Source organism: Equus quagga, chromosome 9 (genome assembly GCF_021613505.1).
Source record: "Equus quagga isolate Etosha38 chromosome 9, UCLA_HA_Equagga_1.0, whole genome shotgun sequence".
Taxonomy (NCBI): Eukaryota; Metazoa; Chordata; class Mammalia; order Perissodactyla; family Equidae; genus Equus; species Equus quagga.
This window is the reverse complement of record NC_060275.1, coordinates 5,248,582-5,267,019: the sequence shown is the minus strand read 5'-3', so window position 1 is coordinate 5,267,019 and position 18,438 is coordinate 5,248,582. Positions and strand designations below refer to the sequence as shown.

The 18,438-nt window shown below is 35.7% G+C and overlaps 1 protein-coding gene across 1 annotated transcript in view; it reads left to right on the top strand.

Annotated features, from left to right (window-relative positions):
- C9H18orf63 (chromosome 9 C18orf63 homolog) overlaps positions 1–17,510 on the top strand; it is a 60,657-nt gene extending 43,147 nt beyond the window's left edge. Inside the window, exons 5-14 of the mRNA XM_046672006.1 lie at positions 2,164–2,275; positions 2,866–2,907; positions 5,020–5,096; positions 6,080–6,189; positions 7,034–7,130; positions 7,243–7,328; positions 8,537–8,720; positions 15,226–16,245; positions 16,431–16,520; positions 17,484–17,510. Of these exons, the coding sequence (XP_046527962.1) occupies positions 2,164–2,275; positions 2,866–2,907; positions 5,020–5,096; positions 6,080–6,189; positions 7,034–7,130; positions 7,243–7,328; positions 8,537–8,720; positions 15,226–16,245; positions 16,431–16,520; positions 17,484–17,510 (1,845 nt within the window). The remainder of the gene's footprint in view (positions 1–2,163; positions 2,276–2,865; positions 2,908–5,019; positions 5,097–6,079; positions 6,190–7,033; positions 7,131–7,242; positions 7,329–8,536; positions 8,721–15,225; positions 16,246–16,430; positions 16,521–17,483) is intronic.
- Positions 17,511–18,438: the final 928 nt, after the last annotated feature.

The window sequence follows — 18,438 nt, the reverse complement described above, 5'->3', positions numbered from 1 at the left end:
GGTAATGTGTATCGTATCTTTTGTTTTCCTCCCAGATCAGTCGTGTTACAGGCTTAGCAATCTTACTTGTCTCAGAGAACAAGCTTATGGTTTCATTGATTTTCTCTGTTGTTTTACTGTTTTGTATTTTATTGAGTTTCATTTGGGTCTTTATTATTTCCCTTCTTAGGCTTATTTTGGGTTTTGTTTGCTTTTCTTTATGTAGTTTCCTAAGGTGGAAATTGAGGCCACTGATTTGAGAACTTTCTTCTTGTCTAATATAGAGACATTTAGTACTATAAATTTCCTCCAAAGTATATGTTTTGTTTTGATTTTCCTCAGTTCAGAATAATTTCTAATTCCCCTTTGATTTCTTCTTTGATCTATGAGTTAGTTAGAAGTGTGTTATGTGGTTACCACATATTTGAGGATTTTCCAGGAATCTTTCTGTCTTTGCTTTCTAATTTAATTGTTAGAGAACATGTTTTGTATAACTTGAATCTTTTAAAATTTACTGAGACTTGTTTTATGGCCCAGAATATGGTGTATCTTAGTAAATGTCCCTTGTCCAGTTGAGGAGTGTGTGTATTCTGCTGCTGTTGTGTTAATAGTCTCGAAATATTAATCAAGTCACATTGGTTGATAGTATCGTTAAGCTACTATATTCTCGCTTATTTTCTGTCTACCTGTTGTATCAGTTATTGAGAAAATATGGTACAGAATTTGTCCCTGACATTAGCTGAAGTGATCAATGACACCATCTTTGTCCTGGAAGGCATCCAAGTCACCAATCAGGATGGTTATGGATGATAGAATTGCCCCAGACTTCTTCCTTGTATGCCAAGGCTGAGTGTGTGCTGATACTTCCTGCTGTATCTGGGTTAATACCTCAAGCTATGGGAAAAATCAATACAGAATAAAAGAGAAAGCAATTTGGCTTTCTAAGGCAGATCCTGATAGTTTTTGAGATTTGTTCAGCTGGTTGGGTCTGGGACCCTGGAGGTATGTTTGAGGTCAACATTTCAGGTTGGCCTCATCCTCCTGCTTAGAGTCCTATTGATAGTAACCTTAATTAAATTCTCTATGAGACAAATTGAACAGATCTAGTCCCATCCTCTGCCAACAGATTAATTACTTGCATCCTGGGAAAATTCACCAGAAGTCAAAATGGTTCAAATACAGGGGGTAGATAATATTGGGAGGCAGTTCTTCGCTCTCTCACTTTTCTGTGTGTCTCGCTGGCAGAGGCAATTGGCAGTGTTTTCTTCTGGACTATATTTTCAAGGATGTCTGTATAGCAAACAGCCTTGGTTCTTTCCCCAGTCCTGGGTAGTTTCCTCATATGCAAGTGCTAATCCATACTCAGCTGAATACTCAAGATCTGAGTTTGCTGATCTGAGTTTGGTCTCTGTACAGCTCTCTCCTCTCCAATACTTTGCCCCAAAATATCTAGCTTCTGTGGCCTCCCTGGACTCTCAGCTCTGTCTCCTCAACCCAAGGATCCCACTGGCTCTTCCAGGATTCCGCCTCCCTGTACCACAGCCTGGAAACCGTCCTTAATCAATATGATTGGGTAATTATAGGTTTCCTTAGGAATTGCTCTTCTTTGTTGCTTGATGCCCAACATCTTGTGAACCATCATTTCATATAACTTGCCCAGTTTTTTAGTTATTTCAAGTAGGAGGATAAATCTAGATTCTGTTACTTCTTATCATATCAGAAGTGAAAGTCCTGATTTTTAAGAATTTTTTACAAGATACTCTGCTGGTCGCTTGTGTGCCATGTAAGTATTTAATTGTTTTCTGATGTTGAGCTAGAGTGAACAATAATGAGAAAGATTACAATATAGTTCTGGTCTGGTTTCCTCTTTGTAGAGCAGAATACAAAGTAAAGTTTAAGATTTTAGCATGGAAACTCTAAAAGCTTAGGCTTATTGGGCCAGGATAAGTAGGTAGAATTTGGCCCTTATAGCATGATAGTAGTCATGGTTTCAAAGTGAATCTAGTTTAACGCCTCTCTAACTTTAGAACCAGATAGGATTGGCTGTAGTGGTGACTATAACTTAGATCCATAACAGCCCAGTCTGTTGGCTGGTAATCCAAACACACAGACATTTTCTCTGAATTTATAGGGACATACCAATTGTTGTAAATTTGCCCACATTTTGCCCTTTAATGTTTTTAGGTGGAAGCTCCACAAAGAGTAATTCCTGTAATTCTTCAAAACTGCCTTTCATATTCACTCACAGCTAGGCTTGCTCCAGCCTGGAATAAAACTGGCCATCTCTTGGTGCAAGGTGACTTTATCTCTTTTAGTCTTTGGGGCTTTCTGAGCTAGATTACTTCTATTATGTGCATCTGTTTTTAATTGCAAGATATGTTATTTTTAGGAAATAGTTTTTAAAGCATAGCCCAACCAAGCATTCTCAAGCAAGCCCACAACATAAATGCCGTCTCCTTATTTTGGGATTATGTCCAGAGGCCTGCTGAGGTTTCTTTAAAGAAAGATTTTTATTATACAATACTTGATGGCTAGAAAGGAATAAATGTAAGCATAGAGCATTATAATAAAATGAACACAAATTACTAATATTGTTGGAACCAAAAGGCTATTTTGCATTTTGTGTTGAGGTCTGACCATTTTCTAAGTGTTTCATACCAGGAAATAAATATTTGAGGGAAGCATTGAGTATTTCTGTACTTTTATTTGAAGGCATACTTTTTGAGTGATTGTGTTTTTTTCTCTGAGCTGGCATCAGATATTCCTTTGTGTAAAATTGCATTTTAAAGCATTTTCCTTAGCTTTGGTAATTTCACATAAAAAGTTATATATCAAGCATGATTTATTAGTTACAATAATATGGCATATTCTATGAATTTTTTTAAGGAAGAGAATTTCTTTCTCAGATGGGAAAGCAAAGTGCTGTTGGTAAGTAAAAATGCATTGTCAGTAAATAAAACAATATCATTAACAGTTGTTAAAAAAACAATGTTACAGATTGTGGGCTTATAATTTTGATGACTGGGTTATATCAGAATTTAATCAGATATTATTATAATCACAGTTTCACCTGGGAAATCACCTCTGGTTTAAAATATATATTCTACCTATATGAGAAAAAATTCACTTCTTCTAATTGGAATGAAAGCTATATTTGTAATTTCTCTACTTAAAAATATAACTATGAAGGAGTTTAATTTAAACATAGGCTATAATGTTTATACATTATAAGTTTATACGTTATGATGTATAAGTTTATACATTGGAAACTTATAGTGTATAGTTTCCAGAATCATATCATCAAAAATTCTTTTCTCCACATCCTCTCCAACACTTGTTATTTCTTGTCTTATTAATTATAGTCATTCTGATGGGTGTGAGGTGATAACTTATTGTAGTTTTGATTTGCATTTCCCAAATGATTGATGATGTTGAACATCTTTTCATGTGCTTGTTGGCCATCTGTATATCTTCTTTGGGAAAATATCTATTCATATCCTTTGCCTGTTTTTTGATCAGGTTGTTCATTTTTTTGTTCTTGAGTTGTGTGAGTTCTTTATGTATGTTGGAAATTGAACAGATTGAGGGTTCCCAGAGGGGAAGGGGGTGGGGGAGGGTGAAAGAGGTAAAGAGGCACATATGTATGGTGGCACATAAAAACTAGACTATTGGTAGTGAACACAAGGCAGTCTACACAGAAACTGAAATATAGTAACGCACACTTGACATTTACACAATGTTATAAGCCAGTATAACCTCAATAAAAAAATTTTAAAAAGAAAAAAATTCTTTAGTACTGTTGTAAATAAAAGCTTTATTTCTTATAAGAACATGATTCTTTTTCTCCTTAAAAAAAAAAAAAAGATTTTCTAAAGAGAGACAGATGACCTACAATACACAGTTTACAATATAGTCTAATATAATTCATTCACTGGCATGCATGACTTTATTGCAGGTAGACATGTTCCTAAACAGTAGTCCAGAGATAGCTGCTAGGTGAAATTTCTGAGCCTGAGTAAACATTATTAATCAGACATGGTGCTTTCACCACCATTTGGGCATAGCCTTAAATCCTAGGCTAGCATCCGTAATCCACAGCTATTCGGTCTGAGTCCACTTTCAGCCTGAAGCCTCTTTGCCCTGTTTGGGCTAGTTTTATGTTTAAGTTGGACAGTGGCAGTCACTGTGTGCTCTAGCTCTGGAAGAATGGGTTCATTACCTAAATTTAGTTCCATCCCCAAATACTATGAGGAGACACAGCTGTAGGATATTAAAGATAAAAGTTTGGAAGAGCAAAATTCTTCACTCCTCTGTTAGAATTTTTTCTTTTAGCTTTACTGAATGTGATATTCTATAGCCAAACTGACAAACCGTAAGTATATAGCTCATTGAATATTCACAAGCTAAACATATCCTTACAACCAGTCCAGAGATTAAGAAACAGAACATTACCAGTAGCCCAGGAGCCCCCTCATACTTTCTTCCAGGTACTACGCCTTCCCAAGATAACCACTATATTACTTGTATAAATAATTTTAATTATGAGAAAGCAAGGGAGAAGACTTGCAGCTCTGTGATCTGTAATATATGTGCCAGTGTATTTGAGGGCATTTGTTAGTAAAAGACTACTGAAGTCAGAAGTATGGGATGGTACCTCTCCTGATTTAAGAAGAAGATGGTCTCCATTTTTTACATATAATAGATGTCAGACTTGTAAAAGGTATTTGTTGAGTTTTCCTCTCAACTGTGGGATGACTTGTTTTTCTTACTGTAAGCGTTCCTTGTGACGCCCCACCTCCACACATACACACCCACATATCTGTGTTGTTTCTTACCTTTGTCTTCTTTTTGATGTCTCATCTGCAGATTGTCAAATATTGTATGGTGATGATTTGAATTTTACCATGTGTGGAAAAAAAATCCATTCTTAACAGTTTCTAACTTGAATAAATTAAAGTAATTTCTTTTGTTACTAAAGTACTTAATTTGATAGGATGGATTAATAATTCCAGAAAGTTCAGTGAAATATTTTATTTTCAGTACTAGACATCAATGTAACAGAAACTCAAGTTTGTCTAAGTATAGAAGCTTACACAATCAGACTGCCACCACCTAAGGTACCACATATTTTGATCTCTATAATTAGCTTTATTATGTTCACTTAATATATTTATTATTATTACTAACATGCTAGTAGGGTTTAATTTTTAACCAAGAGTGATAAAGTTTTTTTAATCAAAATCCATATTATTAAATGCTTGATATATTGATACTGTTCTAAATCTGTTTACCCAAAGAAAACATCATTCTGTCAGTTTAATACAGATCTAATCATATTAATCCTTTCCCAAAAGATGTAAAAAGAGGGCAAGGGATTATGAGCCATTCTCTCTAATCTTAATACAGTGTTTTCTCACCCGTTAGTACTTTGTTTTTCACCTCACTGAGGTCCCTCTATATCTTTGACTCACTATAAGAAAATGTCCCACAGGAGTATTTCGCAGGGTGAGAGAACTGTAAGTGGTAAATTGTTGTTGGCTATCTACGAGCTTAAATACCCTACACATAGGGCACCTGGGGACCAGAGGAAAAAGCATTCCAGGAGATCGAAGAGGCTTACAAAAGGAGAGTGGGGCTATCAGCTTGGTTCTCTTCCCTCCAAAAGACCAAATAGAGTTATAACTCCCTAATGCGTCCTCCCGGGAAAAAAAAAAAAAAATTAAAAAAATTTGGTTAAGATGTTATTCTTACAAAATGTAAATACCTTCCTTTGGAAGGGGTTCAACTTCCTATAAATCAACATAAACAAAGAAACTGAAAACCAATTAAAATAAGTATAAAATAGGACTTTTGGTTTAGAAGATAAGAGGGGAAGCATGAAATACTTGATATACTGTATAGAGGAGAAATAGGGTGAACTGAAACATTGATTATATTGTTTAAAGTGGTTATGCGTGATCTAATATAATTTAAGCCTTTAAACTACTTTATAACCGTCTCTGTGGGGGTGTGTGTAAGAAATATGTGTTTTTTACTGTTTCTTTTTGTTTGCCAAATTCTTTTGAGGACTTATGCATAAAAATCTTATTTCTATTAAAAGCTAAGAGAATTTGACATTTCTCAGAGCATTATAAAGGATTTTGATACTAAGAAGAACGCCGTCATTGAGGGACATTCAATTTTAAACAACTGGTGCTATGTTTTGCCAAGGTGAGACTGCAATTTGTAGAATCTAGGGTAGATTCAAGAAATAGTAGTTTTCTCTGATTTTGCCTCAACGTTGGTATGTGCAAAAGTATAAATTATTTTCGTGAATTTTTGAAGCTGAATTTTAACTTATAAAAAGTATTAAAACAATATTGTTATACTCACAAAAGCCTTCAATTTCCTTTATCAAATTGCTAAAATAATTTTATTATACATTTTCATTTTTATTAGATCTAGCTTTAAAAAAATTTCTAGCTATTTCACTATGAAATTACAACTATTATAATAGTATCAATAAAACTTTATAAACTTGTACATATAATTAATGATGCATTATCGTTTGATATGAGCTGAGTTTTAAGTTTGTACTATCTTCAGGAAAAAATAATGGCTCCTTTTTAATATAAATAGTACTACTGAGATGAAATTTTAACCTGCTTAGGAAAAAGAACTTTAATTAACTAGCAGCATATGCATACTAATTTAATCATTGAAGCAGGGAAGAGGTAGGTAGGGAATATAGATTTGACTCTGATTCGTTCAACTCTTAATAGCCTTTTCTCTAAAGTCTAACAATTACCACGCATACCTCTGTGTGGCAACATTTTATTAGTCATTATTTTCTGTTTATAACTAACACATTGCATCAATCCAGTTTAGTTTTTCCTAACAATTCTAGTTGTTAAGATTTAATACAATGTGTATTTGGAACTGGGAACAAATGATTAGTTTATTGCTTATGTGTAGATAGTTTCTAAATGTTTTTGAACACTTTCTAAATTGTATAATTAACTTAAACTATCTAAGCATTGGCTCATAGTATTTTACCAACTGTTATTTTCCATAGTATGAAAATGGGACAAATAATAAGTATTCTTCACACCATACCTCCTGACTGTCCTTTTCAATCATATGAAGATTTCCAGATGCACTGGGAGGATCTGGTAAGGAATAGAAATATGTATTCGGTTAGAAGTTAATTGATTTTGCTTCTTGTAATTTAACCTAAGTTTAGCTTTGTCCCAAGAGAATTTCAGCTTTGTTCTTAATTTTTAGTATGGCTATAAACTTCCAGAAGATTGTGGAAATATTAAAATATACTGCAGCATCTACTTCAAAATGATAGGAAGAAGGATCTTCACATATCCTTTACACACCACCTGTAACAGATGCTCTCTGCCCACCTTATGATCCAGTCTTGCTCCTGCCCTGATGTCATCATTTTCAGCCTTCTCTATGTCCACGTGAATCCACTTTCCCCCTACTTCTTTTTATCTGCATGAGTGTTTTTTGTCTTTCTTGGTATTTTCCTATTTTTATTTGAGGATGAGCTTAATGATATTTTTTTTTCCTTAAACACTATTGCAACAATTTAGACAGCAAAAGGAACTTTAGGTAGGAAAAAAGTTTACATGATTCCTAGTAGTAAGAAAATAATCCTAAAATGGTGCTTAGCCAAGGGCTCCCTCTGGTGGCATTTTGGATATTATTGAAAGAGTGGAATTAAAAGAATTAGTTGTTTAACAGAGATTTTTCTTTTTGAAAACTTATTTAATTTTACAGGCCAAGTTTAGAGGATTTGATTTATACTTAATGCACCCTATTGATTTAATAAAATATCTTTGTTAACATTATTTTAAAAAATCTATACACGAAAAAGCACACAAGTGCTCGGGTGAAACTCTTGAGTCTTAATTAGTACTGATTGCACCTTTCCTGTCTCTTTTTGTTCTGACGAGCTAGAGTTTCAAAATGGAGGAAGGAAGAGCCATAATGTACTATTTCTGAATTCTACGTTTCCTAACCCAAATCTTAATGTAAAGTTGAAGTTGTCAGACCTCAATAACTGCCTTTCATTAGATGCAAAGACATTGTTCCACGTCTGCAGAGTATTTTTCATCAGAAAAGCAACTGCTTTTCTCAAAGAACTGCCTTTGGAATGTGAATACAGTCTATGTGTGTTGTTTCTCTGCACTGAATTTTTCCTGTTTTTGGAGATGCAACCTGTTTGTTGTTGACTGTGAACGTTTATTTCTGTAATTTCTAAAGGTCATAGCGTCTTTCTTATAAATGACTTTCGGAGTATCTTAGTTTGCCAGTCTATATGAAGAGCCATATAATGAGGGTACAATGAGTTGTCTTGATTGTGAGTGTTAAAATAGAAGAAATTAAGATCCCTGTGAAAAAACATGCTTTTTAGCTTTGGGTAATAGGGAATAAGCAATATGTAAGATAGGATTTAGTTAAATGTGCCTTTTTAACAGTTTCTATTTTAATACTTTTTTAGTTCCATAAAAATTTCTATCTCTTATGTATGAAAACTGTTCCATTGTTCTTTAACGTTGTTCAAATACCCTCTCAGTTGCATCAGAAGTCAGCCCATACAGTTCTTTCCTAGGGTAGATTTGGAAGGTGTGTTGAAAAGTTTTCTTTCAGATTTAAAATCTAAACTGCCCCATATATGTGGATTTCCCATAAAGATGACAACTAAACCATGCTACTACACACAAGAACTAACTAAACCTCATGTACAGGTAAGAGTTTTCATGTCTTAATGAGTTCTGCAAACGTGCTGTGCACCTACCTTACTTGGACCTCTTGCCTTCTCTGATGGACTACCTACTCCATTGTGCTATAATTCTTTTCTGTCAGTTCAGTATCCTCCTAATACTGTTTGTTATTCTTATACTTATCTCTTTGGCACTGCCATTTGTTGTTGTTATTGTATTCAGTGTGGCATTATAGTAGTAGTTGTTTGCTGGGCTGTTTTTCTAATTTAGCATGAGCTCCTAAAGGGCAGAAATCATACTCATCTTCTTATCCTGAGTGCCTGGTACATAATAGGTGTATCATTAAATGTTTCTTCAATGAATTAATGATCTTATAGGATAGTTTGGAAACATTGCCTCATAGAAATCTAAGTTTACTTTGAACTTCTGTCACTTCATTTGAGTCTGATTGATTGAAAAAGCCTTTGAATAATTCCATTTATAGAAATTGAGTTAATTCAATACCATTTTCCTTGTAAGATGATATGCTAAGTGAAATCTTATTTATGAAAAAGAAGTAGCAGTTAAGCAATATTAATGAAGAAAATATGGTGGCCTATCTTCACATTCACTAGAATAAGATTTCTTTGTCAAAAGAAAACAAAATTAAAAGGAAAGTTTTAAAGAATAAATCTAAGGAAATTTAATTTAAATTTTTCAACAATGATCTTTCTTTTAAATGACAATTGTGTTTTCGTCAAAAGGACAGTCAAAAGTTTGAATAGCTTGAATATAATATGAGTTATATGAATACTTCTGTGTCTGCTCACTCTCTTTTCTTGACTTACTAGTCTCCTCAGTTTATTGTAGTTTCCACTGCTCCAATGATTTAGACTTTCACATGATGTTGACTTGCTGTGGCTCAAGCACTGTGCCTAATGGCATTTTTTCAACTTTTGCTGCCATGCTGCTTGATTCATTCTCTATATAATCCTCAACTAAAATTCACCAGAGCCAATATCTGATAGGCCCATTCATCTTTGTAGGCCAGGTCGCATCATCTGTCACTAGCAGCATGTGGATTTGATATCCTTGGGTCACAGGGGCCAACACCTCATATAAATGACATAAAAACATGAGAGCCTAGACATTAGGGGCTATAGGCAAGGTTATTTCCTTAGAAGGCAGTGTAGGTGGACAAATAGCAGTTGACATCAGTGTGATAATGAATCTTAAAATTTTGCCCAGACATAACATTTTTAAAAGTTTAGTTTCTGGCCAAGTTCAAATCTGAGGAATTTAGAAGAAGAAATGTGATTATGTCATGCATTTTTATTGAGTATATTTATTGAATACTTAATATTTCCAGCCCATGTCTGTTTATGAAATAGTGAATCTGGACAATATACATGTGAAAATTTGCTTCTTAAATGTAAAATAACACTTAATTGGAAATTCTGGTCTTTATATTGCTGCTGATGATTGGAACCGTGACAATAAGAATTTATCCTGCTCAGTTTTATTGAGCGCCTTCTGTGTGCCAGCTGCTTTTTTGTGTGTTATCTCCTTCAATCATCAAAACAGACTCTTGAGATGAAGAATTGTTTTCCCAATTTTACATAAGAGGAAACTGAGGCTCAAAACATCCAAGTAATTTAACCAAAGCCGCACAGTTAAATACATTGCAGAATTAAAACTGAAACCCAGGAGTCAGATTCTGAGTTCTGAAATTAGAAAAAGTGTAGATCTGTGGTTAGGAGTTCTGGTTTTAGAAACCCTTACTGCACATTCCTAGTAAGGATTTCTTTCTAGCAGAAGTTATTTAGGCAGGTTATTTGATCTCCCTGTGCCTCTGCATCCTCAGTTATACAATGGGGCATGGGAGTGGTGTTAATAACAGCACTTGTCACAAATTGGGCTCTCTAGGAGGCCAACTCTGGAGTCCAGTGCACATGATGTTTGTTGGGGTCTGCCCTTGAAAGCAACGCTAGTGAAGGATAGGAAAGAAGTTTGGGTGAAGGGAGAAGTCAAAAGCAAAGCAGGTGCCAGATAGTCATGGTCAAGCCCCTGTGGAGCTCTGAGGCTAAAATGACCCATCATGGTGGTTCTACATTGGCCAGAATAGGCAGGCCTTATACCCCTTCCTCCATCTGCCATGGATTTGGGCCACAGAGAGACAGGCATGTCCTGGGGCGGCGGGACCAACAGCCCTTCCTTGAAGGGGTCTGGGCAGCACATCGCCATGTCCTTTGCAGTACTTGACAGGGTTTTTTGGATTTTGTTTTAGGACTAGGTAATACCTGGAACAGTTCCTTGTACTCAGTGAGCTCTCAGTAAATGTTAGTTCCTGTTTTTGCTACACCACATGTTAGCTCTAAGATTCATGCAGTGTTAAAAGCATAAGTTTAAAAAGTGAAAAATAAATTGATCAGGCTACTTAATAAAACTCAGCCAACTTAAATTAGCAGGAGTGCTTAGCCAAACTAGGTTTTTTTTTAACTTATGGAAATTCTCAAAGACACAAAGAAGAAATTAATATAATAAACTCATATGCCTATCATCTAGCTCTTCCTTGACATATTTTTCGGTGGAGGATAAACTGGAGAATTTTGAAACAAGTCCAAGATATGGTCTTGTTTCATCTGTAAAAACTTTAATATGCATCTCTATCTGATAAGAGCTTTTTAAAAAATTATTTAACAGTAATTCTTTAATATCATCCAGTACCAGTTTATACTCCGATTCCTTATTTATCTCAAAGATTTGTTTTAGAGGTTTTGTTTAAATCAGAATCCAAGCAAGACCCACATAATTTCATTTGGTTGTTATATCTCCTAGATCTCTTTTATTCTGTAACAATCCAAACCCCCTTCCCTTTTATTTTTGCCAGTTATTTGCTGGAAACACTGGATCATTTGCCCTGGAGAATGTCCCATATTCTCGATTTGAATGATTGCTTCCTTGTTGTGTCATTTCATTTAAAGTTAACGTATTCTTCTAATCTCCGTATTTCCTATAAACCTGTGGTTAAGTCTAAGCTTAACTGAATTCTGGTTCAGCTTTAATCAAGAAACACTCAAGTGGTGCAATGCACAGAACCAGATTTTAATAGATAAAATGTATTTGCTCAGTTATTTTGGTCAATCCTCAAGTTTCATTTAATCATTACCTTAATTCTAGATCTCCATTAGATATTCATTCATATTTAAATATAGGTTAAAGCTTTAGTTTTCCTCTATAATTTTATGTTAATGTATAAAGTTATATAAATTGTATGTAAAGTTCTAGAAATTTGAAGTCAACCAAGCCACATTTGCCAGTGACACCTGGCAGAATAACAGTAATAATGTAGTAAAGCATGTTTTTGTTGGGTTATAACTTCACAAAGCTTTGGATTGTTGGCATTTAAGTATTTTAAGTTCTGTGAATTATTTATGATCTCATCTGCTGTTTACACAGGCCCTTTTTGTAGTGTTTTTATACATTTTGAATATAAACCTAGAGGTTTCTTCCTTTGGGCTATTTAATATATTTTAGAAATTCAAAGAATGGGTAAATAATACATTGACAGGCTAGGGGCAAAACAAACTCATGGAAATTATTTTCATTTCATGTATATTTCTGAGAGACAGATGAAGATGAAAGGGGGGTATGAATATAAACATATTTCAGGCACATATTCTAGGTAAGTTTTATCTCAGAATATAAGTTATCTATTATTATATGACTCTGCCTAGAATGAGTTTTTCTTTTGGTATCTCAAGTAGTAGGTATGTTGCTTAAAAGTTACTACAGTTTATGAAACCCAAGGGTCCAAAAAATGGCTATTCTTTGATTTTCTATAATTGATTTCAACTTAGTTCTTGAATGCTTTTGTATCATCAAATGAAAAAAAATTCAATCTAGACACTTTAAGATGACTCAGTCACTTCTGACAAAGCATCTCTTTGAGGTAGAATTTCATTCAAATTTCAGAATCATTCTTCTCCTTGTGATAGCATCTATGTACAGGGGAAAGTCTATGTAGGGTGAGGGCAGTGGTGTGTGATGAAGTGCATTTGGTGTGCTTGCCAAATATGGTCCACATCAGGAGAATCAGTGCCCTAAGCTCTGTTTCTGGACACTTGCAAAGCTGGTGAGTGGACACTTGGACTCCTGCTAACTCTGCAACCGAAAAACCAAAGACGTTCATAAGTAAGCTTTTCAGCAGAAACTGTGGAAGTGTGGCTCTACCTCATTTCTTCCTTCCAAGTATTGTGTGGGTGCCTCTGCTTGGTTGATCCTAAATCACATCCTGAACCCTACCTGTGAAGGAGAAAATGTCCATTCTAGATTTCCAGGCTCTAGAAGAGCACTAAGAAGGAGGGTGCAATGGATGTTGAACATCAGTCCACTATATCCATCACACAGTCATAGCTGGGGATTGGGGTCGGGGGGCATTCACTTCTTGACTTGGATTGGTCTGATGGTGGTAGTGTCTGCTCATATGGTATCTTGACAAAGATGCTGTTCAAGGTTTTCTCCTAGCTGCCTTGTACAGATGATCTTCAGAAGAGCAGCTGCATCCCCTCTTCAGTCTCTCCAGAGGTACCTGTCAAATCCTGTTACAGGTTGAACTGTGTGCCCCCCCCCAAAAAAATTGATATGTTGAATAGTACCTCAGGATGTGACCTTGTTTGAAGTAGGGCCATTGTAGATATAATTAAGATGAAGTCATACTGGAATAGGATGTGCCCCCAAATCCAGTATGACTAGTGTTCTTATAAAAAGGGGAAATTTGGACACACACACATATGGCAGGATAATGCCATGTGAATATGAAGATGGTTATCTGCAAGTCAAGGAGAGAGGTCTGGAATAGATCCTTTCTTCATGGCCCCAACCCTACCAGCACCTTAATTTCAGACTTCTAGCCTCCAGAACATTGAGAGAATACATTTCTGTTGTTTAAGTCACCCAGTTTCTGGTATTTTTTACAGCAGCCCTGTCAAGCTAAATCAACTCCTTCTTGATGCACACTTTTCCACTCAGGCTGGCAATCTCCAGGCGTTATCAGTCAGCTCTTATTCCTTAGTTAACTTCTGTATCCCTTCACTCAGGGTCAGGAAACCTGGCTCAATCCTCGTTTTGCCCTCTGAAAATTATGGGGAATTAAGGAGGGGTGTCTTCTTGCCCTGCTGACATGGGTGAGCCTCCAACTTTAGAAGCCTACAGACAAGAAGTGAGCTCTATTTTCAGTATCACCCCAAACCTCACCGAAGATTTTCGTGGGGTCTTCTGCCTTCTCCCAAGAATAGTCAAGGTGGGGGAATTCTTGTACTCTATGATAACTTTGTATTATGTCAGCTTCAGAACACTGGGAGTCTGTTTCCCTAAATTCCTTTTTCTACATAGTTCTGGCTTAGGGTTGCATGCGATTAGGAAGGTGGAGGTGATCAAAAGCCACGTGCACACTTAGAAGTTCTGTTCGAGGCCAGTATCGCAACTCAAGACTCACTGGGGATGCGCTATGGCCAGATAGTATTGTGATTCCACTTATATGAGGTACTAAGAATGGACAAATTCATAGGCACAGAAAGTAGAATGGTGGTTACCGGAGGCTGCAAGGAGAGGGAAATGGAGTTAACTGCTTAAAGACTACAAAGTTTCTGTTTGGGATGAAGAAAAATTTTTGGAAATACGTAGTGGTGATGGTTACACAACAGAAGAACAATGAGGAATGTACTTAATGTCACTGAATTATATACTTAAAAATTTCTAAAATGGTAAATTTTATGTTCTATATGTGTATATTACCACAACTTTTTAAAAAAGACTATATACACTTGTTTCTCTGATGCACCTAACAAGTCAGTTTAACAAATACTTGCTGCATTGCTAGCAGGTACCAGGCACTCTGGTAGGAAATGAGAGTACAAAATTATTTACACAGTCGCTGCCCAGTAGTCAAGATCCTGCTTATTATTCTTAAAGGCCTAGTGTAGATGCAACCACCTCCTCCATTAATTTAATTTCTTTGAACAAGTATTTTGTAGTAACTGTGAGAAAGATTTAAGAATGTGGACGATATGAAAATAAATGTCTTGGTTCCTACCCTTGAAGAGTCTGGTATCTACTTGGGGAGATGGAACATGCACACTGAAAGTAAGGGCACTACCTTGTGCTATTTTGGGCTGACAAATAAATACTGATAGCAGATCCTTGGGGAGATAAGGGGGCAAGAAAAGGAGAGAAAAGGGAAAGACATTCTGAACGAGTCAGCAGCAAGAGCACGTTTGAAGGACAATGGGTAGCTCAGTGTATAGCTTTCATAGTGGATTTATATAGAATTTAGAACATATCTTCATCTTGAAAAGGTGGTATCTAAAGAAGGTTACATACCATAAGAGATGTACACATTTCCTCACGAAGACTCATTTGTTTTTCTTTACATGTTCTATGTATTGTAGTGTTACTTTATATTCTTATTTTGATGATATTTTGTATCTTATTTCTTTTCCATTAAGGATATTACTACATTTTAAAAATTTCCTAATCTCTACCTTTTCAGGAAAATAAAGTCAAGCCACCCAATCTGACCACTAAGCAAATGTTCAGGTCCTCTCTGACTCAGGCCCCTTCCACAAGACCCGCCCTGGCTCAGAGTCTTCTACCATGTTCAGTAGCCACGGACCACAAGGTGGAGCTTTCAGTCAGCCAGCCAAAGCCCTGCACATACTCAACTCTGCACCTCCAGCCAGAATCTGTTCAGAGCAGAAAGAAAGCCCTGTCTTATAAGACACCACACGTACATTTGGAAGTACCAAAGCCCAACAGAGGAAATACTCAAGTTCAAGACACAAATTTTAGCTCCCGCAGTAATAGCACCCCTAAATTCATACCAGTTTTCAAAACTCAGTCGTTACAGATGAACAAAAATGTCTTAGAACCTGGCAGCCTGAAAAGAAAACAGCATGTTGTTACAGAATCTAAATTGTTTTCACTTAAAACTAGTGTGATCCAGGATGAAAAACTGATTTTAGATGCAACCATAAAAAAGAGAACTAGTAGTAACATTCAGATGAATGCTAGAAATTTAAATCAGAAGACTTCTAGACCTCTGCAAGAAAAAAACACTGAGTCCTATGAAAACATGACAAAATATCCCCCTTCTGATGGAAAACGGACTGTGAGTTTAAGTGTAGGTAAAAAACTATCTGATAGTTCAGTATTTCAGATGTTAAATAACAATTTAGGTGTAATAAAAAGTGCTGTTGACTTTCGAGTTAATGGAAAAGAAAATTTAACAAGCAAATATGTAACACAAACTTTAGGGAAAGGCCACAAGTCACTGAAAGTGAAAAGACAACCACACATTTTTGAATCAGGCACAGAAATGGAAGATCCCCAACTACCACAGCGGCAATCAGGAAATCAAACTAAAGAAGTTGATGTAAGTGACCACCAACTGGTAGTGAGCAGAACAGTCCACAGGTCTAAAAGAAAGTTATGGCAGGAATCTTCAGAAACTTCAAAGAAGCCTCATTCCAATACTATCCATTATAGGCAATCCAGTTCTTCTAGTAACCAGGTAAAACAGTTTTAATCTGGGGATATTCATCATATGGTAGACCTTTAAAATCCCTAAACAAAGATTTACATGATTTTCCCAAGATCATCTAGAAACATATTAAGAAACAGAATATCTACCCTAACACAATGGCAAGTATTTACAGCTAATTTATATCAAAGTGTGCTTCTTCAATCTGGTTACAGATACATAACTTGGACAAATCAAAACCGAAGAAATCTCGCATCATTCCTAAAGCTTATAACATGGATGTGAAAGAAGGAAATATTTACCAGGTAACTTAGGTGATATCTTTTTATTTATTTTTCATTACATTATCAGAATTGCAGTTGCTGAGTTTAGGGATCCCCAGCCTCTTGGTGAGAAGGAGCTACTTTTAAATTCCTTGAAGCCTTAAAATCAGCAAGGAAAAAGGAAATGTTAGGAACAGTAAGCCATTGACCAAGGACTGTACGCGGCAACCGTTATGCATAGTAGAGGCCCCGAAGAGGGGTGAGGTGGAAAGAGGCCCCACCGCTGGCTCCCTCACACTCTGTTCTGGGGTCTTTGTGGACTAAGAAGAGGGTGCAGCAGCAGCAGACTGCCTAAAGACAGGTTTCCACAACCTCTAGAACACAGACCTCTTGGGACTGTTATCCAAGATAATTCAATGATGTTTCAAAGGTTAATCATTAAGTTAAAATTCACACCAAAAAATGTTGCAGTGCTGGCTAAAGTTAAAACTTGAGATTTAGCTGCTAATGCTGAGTCTGCAGCACTGAATTCACAAACCATGCATCTTGAAATTACATTTTATTCTGTTCTGCCATCTGTTTTAGTCTAAGAACAAGCTTACCAAAATATCCACAAATACTTTATGCATAGAACTATTGGAATAGTTTCAATTCAAGTTCTTTATGAACAACCCAGAAAACATTTTCTTCTCTTCCAAATGCTATTTCTTTCTATAATTAATAGAATTTCCAGCCTGATTTGAATTAACCAAAAGGTAGTTAACTGTATTCCCATATATTTTGTAATGTTGGTTTCATGTAGTTTCATATAGATGTCTTACTATATGCACTCAGTAGGTGGTCAAGGAAAAAAAAAGTATGTGCTAGAATGCCGTAGAATTTTTTTATTTTTAAAAATCAGTGAAATTTACTCAAGATTTCATATTGTTCTAGAAGTATAGCACTTTCCCATATTGAATTACTTAAGACCTAGCACAATTTTTATAGTTAAAAAATCATTTCCAGGGGCTGACGCCGTGGTCGAGTGGTTAAGTTCGCGCACTCCGCTGCAGGCGGCCCAGTGTTTCGTTGGTTTGAATCCTGGGCGCGGACATGGCACTGCTCATCAAACCATGCTGAGGCAGCATCCCACATGCCACAACTAGAAGGACCCACAACAAAGAATATACAACTATGTACTGGGGGGCTTTGGGGACAAAAAGGGAAAAATAAAATCTTTAAAAAAAAATCATTTCCACAACTAGGAGGACCCACAAATAAAGATACACAACTATGTGCTGGGGGAATTTGGGGAGGAAAAAAAGCAGAAAAAATAAAAATAAAAAATCATTTCATGAGCTACAAAGAATAACGTAATGAGAAAAATTATAGATATCATTATAGAAAATAATTTCCTGCAAATATAATATTAATATATACTCCTATGAAAATTTAAGTAATACAAAACAGTTTCAAGAAAAAGTGAAAAAAAGACTGTAATTCCTCTTTGCAGGGATAACCACTTGGAACCGTAGATGGACACTCACACTCATGCCTGTGAACATGGAATGAGGCTCCATACGCTGCTCTGGAACCTCCTTTTTCACTCAACAGTTTCCTCGTTCATGGTTGCATAGAATTCCATTGCATGTTGGGTGTACTGTATTTAACTATCCCTACCGACTCACATTTAAGTTGTTCCCAACTTTTCACTATGATGACAATGTCATGTAAACAGTCTTATGTAGATGTTTGCAGAATATCTAATTATGTAGTAGTTTTATTTTGACCTTACTAGTTTTATTAAAGTTTATTTGAATTCATTATTTTTGTTATTGAAATTTTCAAACCACACAAAGTACAGATAATAGTATAAAGAATCTCTAAGTACTATCACCCTGCTTCAACAGTTATTAATATTTTTGCCACTCTGTTTCATCTGTTCTCACATATAGACTTTTTTACTGTTCTATTTTAAAGC